The sequence below is a fragment of the Ostrea edulis genome, chromosome 2 (genome assembly GCF_947568905.1).
Source record: "Ostrea edulis chromosome 2, xbOstEdul1.1, whole genome shotgun sequence".
NCBI lineage: Eukaryota > Metazoa > Mollusca > Bivalvia > Ostreida > Ostreidae > Ostrea > Ostrea edulis.
Genome location: NC_079165.1, coordinates 32,081,328 through 32,097,105, shown reverse-complemented (window position 1 = coordinate 32,097,105; position 15,778 = coordinate 32,081,328). Strand labels below are relative to the sequence as shown.

The window sequence follows — 15,778 nt, the reverse complement described above, 5'->3', positions numbered from 1 at the left end:
TGTGCCAACGAAAATGGTACAAAATCATCCGGGTTTTTCTTCTTAAAGCAGACGGATTGCAACCATTCAAATCTCTCTATACCAACCACTGAACATTGTCAATGTTTTCAAACATACCAATTGATCGTTCAAAAGTTTCTTCTATTTTTACTGAAAGTAAAAGCGACTATGAATATTCTTTTGTCACTCTCTCCGATTTTCACTCGCGAAGTACGCAAATTGCCTTTTATTACAGCGGTAATTCAAAACCCATATTTCACCCCTGCAAGAGGCATCAGAACATCTGAACTAAGAGCACTGGTTTTGAGTAATTTTCATTCTGAGTGAATGACAAAATTATTTGATTAAGATGTATTTACTGTATATATGCAGCCAACTTCAAGTAGATCAAAAGCCTGGCATTCAATGGACACCTCAATGTGATCTTATCACCTCGTGCAGTACTAACCATCAGTTTTATATCAATAAGTATACATTTTGTCATTATTATTTTTTTCCTGTCATGAAAAGTAATCATAGGAAGTTTGCCCGAAACACGTGTACATGCTCATATGCTATCAGGTGTACTCAGGCATCTAACTCATATATTTGGTCATGCAATGAAACCTTGTGATTGATTTTCGGTTTTAATTTAGAAGTGATAATTTTACTTCAGTCCAAAAATATTTAGCTATTTGTCTGACTTACTGCAGGAAGAATTTGTTTTCAAAACAGCAAGCTTCAATGTTTCTTTTCTTGTTTCCTTTACAGATATAAGTCAGGAAAAGATTGTTGGTGCTATCACATTGTATTTCTTATTTTAAAATCAAACTTCCTTAAATATAAAAACACTTGATCTCTTTTTATTTCAATGAAGATGTGAAATTCTGGCGTGGGCAGAACTTATGCTTTTGCGAGAAACACCCTCGTATACTGAAATTAGCTATATGGCCTGTTGTTACAATCACTGAAATTATTTAGGAGTAGTAGCTAAAACGGCAATATGAAATTGATTTATTCTACTTTTAACAACATGCTGGGGGTTTATATATTATCCCCTTGCCACATAGGTCCTCCGACAAACCTGATGAATTGGATATTGACCTTGCGCTGTGTGGTCATATTGCTTTCTTTTCATTCTTTTGACTGTTTTCTGTAAGTTCTATTGTATAGTAATAATGGTATTTATAGTTTACTGGTGGACAGATAGGCTTCCACGATTATTTTTGTTCCATTGTAGTATTGTAATTGATACTTTGATATTGCCCACCAGTCCATCCAGTAAATTTTCAATATGACATACCCACTCTCAACTGAGGCAAAATTTTAATGGGTTTTTTCTTAAAAAAAAACAAACAAAAAAACAAAAACAAAAACCACATAACATTATGCAGTTTTAAAACAAGAGGTCACGTGTTGTATGGACTGCATATTTATAAAAGGGACTGTATCATCATAGTGAAAACTACAGTATTAAAGCTGACATTTGCCATAGAGCTGTGTTGATATTCATCAGGTCAGAGGAAATTCGTTCTAGAAACGTGTTATTTTCATGTACAATCAGGAAACTGGTCAACTGATAGTGAAAGAGAAAATATACAAGATTATCTTCACTTGCATATATATGAGATAAACAAGTGGCTCGAGATTTGTCGATTTTGCTGTGTATACATTGATGCATGAATCTATCTTGTAAGTTACACTGTGATATGATTTTTGATTAATTTTACTTATGTAATAAAATTAACCACAGAGATCGATATGGTATCTAATGGATCTGTTTTAGTGCATATTCTCTATGAAATAATCTACAGCGACTGTTACCTTTAGTTATAGTGTAGGTCAACCTGTTACACGCATCTACTGATGATGTCAGTCAACAGATGAAATCTATTGATTACCTTTACATTGGTTTCCCATGTAATTGGTTTCCTGCTGAAGGACACACGCACCTATAACGATCATTACCGAAATCCACCCCTTGAATGACATATTCTAGCATTGAAAAAACATGACGACAATTTTGTGAGCGTTATGGCTGAAATATTGCTAAAACGGCATACAGCCATAAAAACTCAATCTGTGAGTGTTACATGTATAATTGAAGTTCATCTTCTCGATCAACGCATCCCTAAGAAATGTGACATGCAGACATGCACTTTTTAAATAAGTACTCCACATATAACCAGACAAACCAAGTTCAACATTTATTACAATATACATGCGCTCTTCTTCCTGTTAGTTAACGATTGACTATCCCATGTTGCATAAAATGTGAATTAAATGGATGATGCTACAATTCAAGCCTCTCCATGTTTCAATCCCTTTTGTATGAATCAATTTCTCATGCAAAAAAAGGAGTCATTCAGCCTCGTTTCAATATGTTTATGTGTTGTTTCTTCCTGGTGGGTAACACTAGTTACGACTTAAAAAGACAAGACCCCCAATAAAAACTAGGTCTTAAATAAATGCCTTGTGTATGTGAAATGAAAATAGATTGTATTATAGTTCTATCTGCAGAAGCGTCCTTCTCAGAATGTCAATGCTTTTACAACTTTTTTTTTTACAACGTTCATGCTAAAATATTAATACTAAATTCACTATTGATGCAATACCACCCATTGGTGGGTGAGTGAGACGTCAGTCATATGCACAGTTTCTTCCACCAGTCTGTCATGTTATCGTATGACAATTACTTTATTGCCTATATCTTTCTGAATACATAAGTTTTTATATAAACTTGTCACAGGGACAAATAATATATTGAATTGATGTTGAACACAGTACAAGCATTTCATCATTTATCAGCTATTTGCGCTGTAATCGTAATTTTAATCATTTTTTACATGACTTCATTCAGTGTGTTCTTTCAAACCCAAACGATATTGAATCAGACATTATGTATCCATGGTAATGTACATTTTCACTTTAAACCTTCGCTGTGTGTTTGTTTTTGTGTTACGTCACTCGTGTAGTCGAGGTCTCGTCTGTATCGGAAATCTTATGTGTAGATGAATTAGGACAAAAATTGAACAGGAGTAATTTTTGTATTTGGAATATATTTGATGTATGCCAATTGTGATGCATGACCTCGGGTTGTACCGTTTACCGTCCTTGTCACTGGTCCTAATCTCCGTACACCTGTACCGCGAACGAACGGTAAACTTTGCCCCGATCACAGCGCTTACACAAATAAGTTTAAAATTTGAATATGCACATTATGTACGCAGTTCATTCACTTTCTACAGTATGTTTATCATCTATAAAATCCATGAGTTTAAGTAAATTGGTTTGGCCCATCTTGATAAATTTTATTGCACTCTACTTCCTGTAAATATTTTCAATCACTCAGAGATTTTTTGGTGCGATTAAATAGCTAAGACTGCATTTTTACAGCAACGATGTCATAAAATTAATTCTATTTAAAAATGCATTGTATCAAGTTAAATCGGCACGTGTTAGAACGCGGTAATCTATGTTTTATAGAGAACAGCAACAATGCGCTCAGTCTCATGACTGAGACAAAATACACACATAAGATCTTCAGTACCTCTTGTTTGTCGAAAGAGGCGACTGAATGGGGCGGTCCTTTGGATGAAGCCGAGGCTCCGTGTCACAGCAGGTGTGGTACGTTAAAGACCTCCCTGCTCAAAGGCCGTAAGTGCCGAGCATAGGCCTAAATATTTTGCAGTCCTACACCGGCGATATGAGTGAAAAATTTTCAAGCGGGATATTAAACAATATACAACCAATCAACCTCGACTTATAAGTAATCTGTTAAATTCATGTCTATATAGAGATCGAATGTTAATGCTTAAAAGAGAGCCGGTCTCATTATTTGTTGTTTCAAGTTCTAATGTTTCTGGAAAAATAAAAAGGACACTGCCCGGGGGCGTAAAACAAAGAAATACTATACTATGGCCTAGACTCATAGTCAGTTCCATTATTTATGCCATGGCATTTCCTGTACTCGTGTTTTCAAAAAAACATAAATTCTAGATTTATTGAATACTATTTAAATATTTGATTGAATTCTGAGCAGCCATCTCACTCGCCAATCTGCGAATTGGCTGCTCGTCTTTAAGATATTCTAGTATAACATAAAAGAATGAGATTACGAAAGTTCCGATTTTTAAGTTTCGATTTTCATCCTCATTTGTCTAGATTTTTGGTTTGATTAAAGTCGCTCATTAGCTGTGTAAATTCATTCTAAAGGTCTAGCGATAATACATGAATTATCTGCGTGATTTGCAAATAGCTAGTACTAGGTCAAATTTCCTTTGTATTTTGTTACGATGAAAATGTAGATAATGAAGACAAAATATGTCTTCCTAGTAATCAATTTTGCAAAAATCGATCACTGTTGCGTGATTTGGGAAGAGGAAATCAAATCGGGAGGGTAAAACAGATGTTTGGTCGATATGACTGACACAGGGACAACTGTTTCCGTGTAATAGAGTGGGTCTGAACGACAAATTTCCTTTCCACGCAATGAAAGAAAATTGTCAAAAAGGTTCAATATTCCTTGTTGATTGTGATTCAGTCTAATACAGACACTCATTCCCTGGGTCAAACAATCTGGTTATAACCCGCTGAAATTAGCAGAGAAGCAGGCGAGTTTGTCTTGTTCGATAATCATGTTCTGTCTTATCTTCAAATTATATCTGAACTAAAGCAGTTCAGCCAGGGCGGTAGTCTTCAAAATAAATAAAATTCGAAAATCATGTGTGATCTGAAACAGATTTCTGCGTTTCACATGTTATTGATAAGTTATTTTGAGTATCCCTTCTTGGGAGCATGCTTGGAACTCCACAGCGAATATGCTTCGGGTAACTGCAGTTTCGTCTTTCTTTTTTTCGATTGTAAGGATGCTGATCTGATCAGATGAAAAAGTGGACTTTTTTTTTTTTTAACTCTCATTAATCCATTTAACGTTCCTTCTTGCAGCACGCCCACAACTGATCTGACGGTACGAAGAGATGCTTTCAGCAGACGACAATATGGCTCCGTGGAAACGGTAAGTCTCCTGGTGACATGACTGACGATACAGAATATATAACACGCTATCACTAACACCTACTCCAAAAGATATTTTAAAACAGAATTTGTCGTTTATAAACCTCACACGTTCTTATACAGGGAGATCATACGTTGCAATTTGTGAAGAACTTTCAAATATTCTCTCTGGAAATAAAGCTGGAAATTTGAAGCAATTGCAAGTTGTATGTGTTCATTCTTAATTTCAGTTTAAAAGTTGTATCACTTTGTAATTGAAAGAAATTTAATAATTTCATTTGGATAATGTTCGTATCTGATGGTTTCAGTCGTATAACAATTGTTTCTATCCCTTTGGGAAATCTGTGAATTATTCTTGTCAAGTAACCTGATTTAAATGAAACATTTAATTGGTTATAACACTTCAGGAAGGCAATGAATCCAATGCAAAGTATACATTGTTTTACACAGGGAAAGGAACGCATGCAACTTGGAATTTTCATCTAGCGAAAGTGTCCACAAAGTTGTAGTTGCCATGTATCTCTTTTCGAAATCTTGTGATATTTATAATGGACATAAGTAATCAATGGCATCACGCCTAAGACATTTCAAAATCACTAATTCCCTTATAAACGTTTTATTAATGGTATTGCATTTATATATGATACAGAATCATCGACAGTTGTCATATATGTCTATAAAATATGACATCTTGCAGAGTCTTTCTAAGCTGTCATGGCAACAGATCTCTAATCTTATTTTGCGGAACACCTTTTTTTTTAAAAACTAGAAACATACCATAAATATTGACCTGAACTATGGATGAACCCGAAAACCATTTACAAATTGATTATGCTTTAAGTAATAATCATAAACTTCGTTATGATTCATAATATAAACAACTACACACATGCCTGTGATTGGACATTCAAGTACGGGAATGATAAACAACGCAGATATGGAATCAACTAAAAAACAGATCTAATTACGAAAACAACCAAGATATTCAATTCGTTTTTACCTTATCTATGATTACGATGTTATGGATTAACCCAGATTTCCTTTCCTTTTCACATTGTACGATAAGAATAGCATGAAGGAATTAAAGTTGTATATTTTACAGTAACATCACGAATAATCGAAATGTATTCACAGTAGTCTTTTGCTTATATGACGTCAGACGATGAACTATAATGTGAATGTGTTGGATAAATAGCCAAGTACAAAATATCTACAGGTATGTCAAATTATTCTGGAAAAACTATCTTCAATGAAATTGATTAAACTTTGACAATTTTAACGCTGTCATTGTAACCCCCAACACCCCTCCCCTAGAAAACATCGCTAACGCTGTCATTGTAAACCCCAACACCCCTCCCCTAGAAAACATCGCTAACGCTGTCATTGTAAACCCCAACACCCCTCCCCTAGAAAACATCGCTAACGCTGTCATTGTAACCCCCAACACCCCTCCCCTAGAAAACATCGCTAACGCTGTCATTGTAACCCCCAACACCCCTCCCCTAGAAAACATCGCTAACGCTGTCATAAAATTGGACAGAAACTGACAACATCACATCTACATTGTATACCTTGGTATTCGTAGAGGAGGTATAGAGGAAATAGGCATATTACACTACATACTGCATAAAAATAGTATGGAAGTTAACTTCTACTCATTTGAATATGAAACATTTATTTCATACGTTCATTGTTTAGCTTTACATTTTAAAATGTTTATTAGAATGACCATACTTCATTCAACCTTTTCAAAACTAAAGTTATATTGTAGATAATTCAGTACTTTGATTGTAATCTCAAAATTGCATTGTAATAGACCCGCATCAATCGTCTACACACTGCAGTCATCCTGATAAAGCTGTTTTCTCCCATCGGAATACTCAGCTTACAATCCAAAATCTGCTATACTTTCCCCGGACAAAGATTCCGGAAATACAATCGTGAATGTATGGTCATTTAGCTTGATATCGACACAAGTTTGTAGGACATTCAAATAAATTGTGATATTATATTGGAATGTATAATGCATGTAAACGGGTTTTATAAGATATAATGTACATATAAACAATAGGATAGAGAGTGATTACGACTTAACCTGATTTTCGAACGTTTCGATAGATGCCCAAAGTGAGATCGTACTTCTGTAATTTGAAATCCCCATTGGAAATTCAGATAACACCAGCCAACTTGAATAATGCATAAACCTTTTCATACGATGACATGTTTGAGAGAAGAAGGATTAAGAAATGATAGCAGTTCAAACTGAAACTTTGATCATTTGCATATGGTTAACCTCAAACGTTTCTTATAATGCCGGTAGTCAATCGACTGCATATTTACTAACCGAATTTGCGCAGTCGTATGATTCTAACATACACTGTACATTATGTAAATTTCTCTTCCAATCATATATGTGGCGCCATTTTCCTTCAGAGCCCAACTTTTGAATTTCATAGTGAATTGCAAGGACTGGTGACTTGGTGTTCTCATATTTTATAAGTATTGTCATGTTTCATTCCAATTCTGTCTTTCTAGATGACTTTTCTTTCCAATATGAGGGATTTTTTTTTTTATAAAACACTGATCCTGTAATCATTGCTTTTAGACTGGTTTAATACGCTGTACATATAATTACACATATGATGTGTGTGTGTGTTGTTGATTCAGAAAACTCCACGCATCATATGTTGCTATGCACTATGCAGAAAAAAACAAGATTAATTGTATAATTTGTATCATACTGAGCTTCTTGTATCTTTACAGTTAACGCTATTAGATGATGACAGTAAGAGCCAATCAGCGGGCAGGTTTCGAATTGAAACAGGTGACTTGGAGGGAAGTGAAGAGGTAGGAAAGGGAATAGAATAGAAACCCCACTAAGGATACACATGCCTGCATGTCTTATTTTCCCGCCTAACCTTACATAGCAATGCATGTTTTGGTATTCTAAACGCGTGAATCGGGTCTGAAGGATTTTTGCAGAAGTAATACAAAGTGTTTAGTCATGATTGTTTATGCTGAGGGTGTTTATGATAAGAAATTGGGTGTTAAAGTAAACAAGATTAACCACAATTATTTACATATTCTGTTGAACGTGATTAACCATAATTGACTGTTTGCAAACCGATACTCCAGCGTAATTGCACGGTGTGAAACGGTTGCCCTATTTTCACTTCCACAAGCAGTTTAGATGAATTAACATTAACCTAATGTACCTTAGCATACCCTTATAATTTCCTATATACATGTATTTGTGTGTACAAGTATGACAATAATAGGTATGTTTGGGTTAAAAAATGTGTTAATGTTACTTTGCATATAAGTTTTGCAAAACATGAAATATATTCTTAATAGATCCGCCAAGTTACATGTGAAATAGACCCGTGTCGCACATGGTTTTCAAAGATATTGTACAATAGAAAACATTTAACTATGTTACTTTATTAATAATTACGAACAAAAAATTAGGGAAAAGTCACATTTTTCTATTATAGGCAATTGCTGAAATATATGCAGGTACAACAGTCCGATTTATACCATATAAGCTGTGTAGTTTATCAATGAATCATAAACAGAATGGAAAACATTGCTTGTTTTAACTGAAACATGAAATTACCATTGATCAGTCCGTGTATGTCAATCACCTGCCTGGAAATCTCTAAATATGTGTAAATATTGAAGATACATCCGTACGTCTGAAGAGGTAGCATTTGAAAAAAACACCCAATTTTTTTTATACTGCGGATTTTTAATGATTTTAGTCAATGGAATATATCTTTGTAGCCGTTTGACTTGTACGTTTTTACAAAAGAAATGTACCAAATCAATTATTTTCTATATGATAACAACATGAAAGAGGCCCCGTGTCACTGCAGATGTGGTAAGATAAAGATCCCTCCCTGCTCAAGAGCCTTAGGCGCCGAATATAGGCCTAAATTTTGCAGCCCTTCGTCGGTAATAGTGACGTCTCAATTGAAAATTTCTCGTGCGGGACGTTAAACAATATACAACCAACCAACCTGAGGGTGACATGTCCAAACTTATACTCGTCACACGCATCTTCGTTATTACAAAAAACTCGTCATTGATCGCGATTCAGGCTCTAAAGTTTTAGTGAAAGACAAAAATACTGCTCTGTATATTTTAGTTGTCGAATCAATGAAGGACATTATTCATCAAATGACTTTAAAAAAGGTATATGAGTACAGAACTAAAAGTTCATTCCAATATTACGGCCAAAAACAGTTCCATTAGTACCACAGGCACTTATATCGCTTGGGAACCTAATTACTTTATTCATAAGAGTAATAGTAAATTCGAACCCAGGCAATATAAATGCCTGTGATTAGTACTGTTCTCCTGTTGTTTTTTTAAGAATACATCATTTCCATCAATACTCTTAGAACCAATGTTTGCTTATTGCAACAGGTAGGTATTTTAATTATTTGAACAGTACAATGACCGATCATTCAGTCATAGATGAACAAAAATATTGTTCATTCTAGCTCCGTCGCGGGAGTTCTATTAATATATCCTCTAGTCTCCTTCCATATTAGATGGCACTGCCGTTAAAGACATCAAAGCCAGATCTTTAATGTTGTCCGTCTTTGTGATACAGAATGGTTGTGTTGATTGTTCTTGCACTTTATTTACCAAACACAAAATGATGGAAAATATTTCAAAGCTCAATAACATTGTCTATTTCATTTTGTTTATTGTGTCATACAGTTTTAGAAATGAGTGTCTAAGATGCTAAACTGACTGTTTCATCTTTTAAGCTATGTTTCGCTTTTTCCTTCTTGAAGAATATTCGATTATTTTTGTTATTTGAACAGGTTTCTAGTCCCATTGCTAGCCCTATTCATCTAGAAAATCCAGAATTCCAAACCCGATGGTATTTTAAATACTTCCTTGGAAAACGTAAGTTATTGACGTAAATGAGTATCGTCTTCCTGTATCAGAACATCGTTGACATGCATATGTAGGCTTACACCGAATTGCAGATATAACAGTCGCAAGAAATCTGAAACCTATATATACAAATATCATCATGGGTTATACAGTATATTATGTCATGTATAATACTGTAAAGGAAATTCATTCACATTGTAATGATAAAATAAAATCCTTTTTAACATTTGAAGTGATACGATGCTGACACAAATATAAAAAAAAATTGCAGAGGCTTTATTTGGAAGAAAATAGAATATTCTCAATAAAGTCACTGTTTTGGTTTTTATTTCAAAATAGGAGAGAGGAAGTAATAAAAAGAGCTAGCATTACAGGTCTTCCTCGAGGAAACACAACACTGCTCGGATATTCATCAATTTAAAAAAACCCACACACACCAAAAAACACCCTCCAAATGTTTCGGCAAAGTCAAAAATATGAAAAATGAAGGTTCTTGATTTAAATCATGTAGACAATATCCTTAGCAATGTGAATTGAAAGAAGTCCATTTAACCCGGCTTGTATTTGGACAGACCAATAGGAATAATCGGCTATCTGTAATACACGTACAGCGTAGCCTGTATCTTGCGACAAGGAGAAAAGTCACAACGTTCAAAACACTTTCAAGATCCCCGACGGTAAATGATCGCACTCATTGCTTTATCCAGTTCAGACCTTGTGTGACAAAGACACGCACTTTTACACGATGCATACTTGTAATAACAATACGTAAATTCGGTCAAATATTGCACTTTTGCATATTGTTTATTTTAGTATCTATTGCAAATACGTCGATATGATTGATATGGCACTTTTACATAATCAATTTTAAATGAATTTTATCCCATAGAGAAAAAGAAAGAATCCGTGCTGCATATCTACACCGACTACATTCATTACCTTTATGGGGTTCATTTAGAATCCCTTTGTTTTCCGTTCAGTGCGACATAATATGTTTGGTATTTTTACACTAGAAGGATTTGTGATGTTCAGTTACGCCCATGAGAATAGGTTCTACATGCTACACAAATTTGAAAATGGACTTTATCAATCGAAAATCTTTCCAAACTCAAGTTTTTTCTATACTAGTACAATTATCAATGGAGTGTGTGGGGGGTTATATTTTGTTGGAGATACAATACAATCCCAACTACATATATAAATTGTACATGTATTATATCGGACACAAGCATGTTATCCTTATCATGTAAACTAATCCCATATTTATTTTGCGCTAATTATAACGAGGAGGATTCGCGTAAACCGTAAACAACCCTACCTCTATTGATAAGTTTAGAAAAGGAGGTTTGGCTGGTCTTATATGTATTAGCAATAGCGCAAGAAACAAAAAGATCGGCGGCGTGCTTCAGGAGGCGTGTTGACACTTCATGCAAAGTATGTCGTTGTGAAGTGTCGCAGGTCATACCTCATGTATTTTCAAAAATGACATTTATGTCTTATATTATATCTTTCATTTTTGTCGGATTTCCCGGTCATTGAAAAAGACATCCTGTATTTATCAAGCACACGTTTATGTCTGCAGTCATACCTCATTGTTTACAACTACAGTGCGTTCATGAGCAAATGCTTATAATATACCAAAGGCACCCCCCCCCCCATTAGAAATGTGAATACAGAATATATGATATCGAATACTGCAGTTCTATAATGCTGTATAATTGTGCCATGCCATGTTTTCAAAGTTCATTTGGCTTTTACTCAACTCTTTTACCGTATGATCGTAGTAGATTGAACATGATGAAAAGAATGTACCATTTTGAGGGATTTTTATATTTATATCAACTCACTATGATGCTTTTGATTTATTACACATCGAAGGGCCAAATTTTTGCCCCTAGAATGCAAACAATTTGTGTAAAATTACATATAGGCATTCATCAAAAAGCTCGGCATACACTTCTCTTCAAAATAGAATAGTAAACTTTGCTGTCAAAAAGTGAATGGTATTTTATGGCATCAAATTAGGTCTTAAGTCATGCACAGTCCTTTAAAGAGTCTGTTGGAATCCGTTTGTTCTTTCAGTACACCAGAACTACGTAGGGATCGACACAGAGAAGGATCCCTTCATCCTGTCCGTGGTCGTCACAGACGCTAATAACCACAACGTCCCTCAGTATAGAGCTGTTTTATGGCGCAAGAATGTAAGTTTTAGAGGCCAGAATTGATCACCAAATAAACCCACGTGGGAACTACCGATTTTCATTCCCTTAGGTTTCTTATTAATAGTATTTTGGTTTCCGATAATGTTTTAATTTGGACTCGGTTTTACATTCGGTGAAATATATGTATATTCCATATTGTTTTTACCTATTCTTTTTGTTGACTTTTTAGAAATTATCATTTTAAATAAGACTGTATAGATAAGACTTCTTAATTTTCAAAGTTGAATTTTAATGTAAATTTGCTTGGTGTAATTCTATTTTTTTCTTAACCTGCTAAAAATGATATATATAAAGTGAATTTTCATTGGTTGGTAAAATTTGTGATGTAAGATATCAACCCGGAAGAATGAAAAATCAGACAAGGAATTCATTCCTTCTCTTTTGTTGTGGTATGAGTCTGATAAACTGTGGTTAGCCTATGAATGATAAAGATGCTTACAATTTGTCATGAATGAATCCTAACGAGACTGTAACGTAAGACATCCTGGTGAGGCGGTCAGGAAATTAACATTACTTGTTGATACATGTATCAAAGAAGTTTTGTTACATGGGATTCAGTAAAAAGGATGTTATGAGGAAGTCTTATATATCCTTGTAATTAACCCTTTCATATCTACGAAATACACAGATGTTTAAATACCTAATTAATGGGATAACATTTAAGTAATATATCAACTCAGAATGGGGTTTCATTCACTTGTACTAATAAAATGTTTATATTGTGTGGAAAAACATTGTAACAATCAGATACATATTTTGACAGAATGTAAGATCATTAATTTTCGTGCCGGTTTAATTTCCTTTTCTATGATGCGAACGTACCTTCATAAACAAGAGGAACTCAATTTCAAGAAAGGAAGGAACTGACATAATTTTATCCCACGATGATAAGTAATGCTACAGTATTTAGGGCTGCGTGTCCTTGGCAACTTAACATCAGATGACTGTATCTATTTTACAGGGAGCCAAACGGGTGTGCCTTCCTTACAATCCACAGAAGCCTCAGACTGTAAAGAGCATTTTGAGGTAAACTACAGACTGCGATTTCATCAATTCTGAATAACACAAATTAACAAAACTTTGCTTCATTTTCCACATCAAAATATATGACGATTCCACCACATTGTTAAATAAGATGGTTCCATGACTATATCTATATTGTGCATTGTATATTCTTCAACAAAGATTCTTTCATTATGACATTGATCAGAGAAAAAGGGACTAATAAGAATGAGGTGATGGGGGTGCTGGTTGATATAAGATCTTGCAATGGTACTGTAATTACGAGTACTTTTTCAACCTCTGATAGTCATTTAGAACTTCTACGCGTTGCAAACGATTCTGTAAATTACATGAAACTTGAGTAACATTGTCTTGAAATGAACAGCCGACAGACCCTACCAATGGGCTTTGTCGTGTTACCGTGCTGATATGCTATTCCGTTTTACCCGGTGAGCACTCAACACTGCTCTGACGGCATCGTGGAGGAAGTTATACAAATCTGATAATTTGATCAGTAGATGATTTCCTGTCTCTAAAAGAGGGTTAAACAAGGCTAAAATAATAAAGCAATTAAGTGATCAGGGAACGAATAGGAAAATCAATGTTTTCAAGTCAATCGGTGAAATATGGCCATGAAGTTTAATCTTTAGTTACATATTGGATATGAATGTGTTAAAGGAGATTTCTTTGTTTTAGATCATTCAGATAGGTCGTTATTGAACATTTATTCCAATTTCCTATCGCTCTACTTTGCTTGACTATTTTTCGTACATATAATATACCGGAGAAACACACGAAGAATGTACAACATACATGTATAAACAAATTTGTCAATTATTCTAAAAGTTCTAACTCGTATTATCGTTATTTTTTCAGTCATTTTGAGTTGGAAAAATTTGAAAAAGGACCAAAGGAAATTTTTGATCCGGATATCCAGAAGGACATTTTAGTGTTAGAGGAACAAGAAGTAAGACGCTGACATTGCAAGATATACTAATGTATAAAAGGGGTTTTATTAATCCGAAACATCTTTATCAATTACAAGTACAAATCAACAAATGATTATAGAATTTGCTGATTTTACGTAGAAAGCCTTCTGAAATTAGTGTGAAGGCTATTTGTCTCTATGTTATGACCATCATTGACAGTTTGAAGAGTTTTCTCCTGCTTAAAATCCCCAAAATCTTTCTGAAGTATCGTTATAAGTCGTGTTTATTGACATCATACTCGAAAATCAATGATGTTGAATGCCTCTCCATTATAAAACTTACTGACGATTCTATTAAAGGCCTTAACCCACTCTTAACTCTACCATATTGTTACAAATGTATTTCTATGACACAGAATTCATGCTTATGTATTCATATGTTTGGTGCTATTGTATTGCCTTTTAAACTTCACAATCATGAGTTTGGATATATATATATGTACATATTTTACTTAATATAAAACTTTTCGATTGTCCTGAGAAGTGTCGGGTTGTCTTGAAAATTTGAAATTATAATTGTGTGGCTTTGATCATTTGAGTGCTTTCTAGATATATATTGATTTAACTTGTCATTGTTGTATCTAATGTTGCCTGTACAGAATGGTTTCTTAAAGTTTTATATGTTTTTGTCATCACTTGTACATGTACATTTTATTAATATCTCTTTTATTCTAGGGTTCCATCAACTTCAAGTTTGGTGTAGTTTATGCCAAAGATAACCAGATGTCAGATGACGAGTTCTACAGTAACAGTATGTATTATCAGAACTGAAAATAGCACTGGTCTGACGCATGGGGTCGTAATTGCTCGCTTGTCATCAGCAGTATTCCTCACATGACGTGATTTGCTATCCTAATCAATTTTAGAAAATTAGTGGCTGATAAATTAGACCGCCTCTTCTCAGTCACGAGTTTCAAATTGATATCGACATCTATTTTGCTTTTCATAAACCTGTGATGTAAGGTATTTGAAAGTTACTCTTAATACCTTATTATAACAACTCTTATAAAGACAGATTTGTAAAGATTCATGAACAAAGATTATGTGATGCTGAGTCGTGGTGGGTGATACACACACACCCCATTGCGGATGTTTTGTTTACTACATGTGATCTAGTCGGACGTGATGTTCAGTTTTTTTTTTTTTTTTTAGAAGACTTGCTCTTCATCGAATTGACGAGTGTCATCTGCTTTTTTCGCAGTAGCGCGAAATTAATTGAAATTTTAAAGCATTTTTGAAGTTAGTTGGCGGATCAATAAGCAATTGTCATGCAACATATTATTGAAAAAATATTGTATTTAAAACATCAAATAACAAAATAAACCGACTTTTGCACATCTTTCTTCTGTGAAATTTGATAGATTACACGGCATAATTAATTTGAATAAATATGCAAATACACTGTACAATGTTTTACATGATGGTAGGGGCTATGATCTCCAATATTTTCTTTTGTAGATGACCCATCGCTTTCCTTTAACAGTTTCACAAATCTTTTGGGTGACAGGATTAAATTAAAAGGATGGGAAAAGTTTAAGGGTGGTCTAGATGCCAAGTGTGAGTCTATTTTTTCTAAAATTTATCAAGTAACAATATTTAATGATACACACAGATACGAGATCACATAAACGAATGATGGATGTTAACAAAAGAACACTTT

General features: G+C 34.3%; 1 protein-coding gene across 3 annotated transcripts in view; it reads left to right on the top strand.

Annotated features, from left to right (window-relative positions):
* LOC125682219 (GTPase-activating Rap/Ran-GAP domain-like protein 3) overlaps window positions 1-15,778 on the top strand; it is a 117,414-nt gene that overhangs the window by 85,892 nt on the left and 15,744 nt on the right. For all 3 annotated transcript variants that reach the window (XM_048922678.2, XM_048922676.2, XM_048922677.2), the window contains exons 2-9: window positions 4,927-4,996; window positions 7,759-7,842; window positions 9,831-9,915; window positions 11,989-12,107; window positions 13,090-13,154; window positions 14,007-14,097; window positions 14,794-14,869; window positions 15,577-15,675. In XM_048922678.2, coding sequence (XP_048778635.1) covers window positions 4,927-4,996; window positions 7,759-7,842; window positions 9,831-9,915; window positions 11,989-12,107; window positions 13,090-13,154; window positions 14,007-14,097; window positions 14,794-14,869; window positions 15,577-15,675 — 689 coding nt within the window. The remainder of the gene's footprint in view (window positions 1-4,926; window positions 4,997-7,758; window positions 7,843-9,830; window positions 9,916-11,988; window positions 12,108-13,089; window positions 13,155-14,006; window positions 14,098-14,793; window positions 14,870-15,576; window positions 15,676-15,778) is intronic.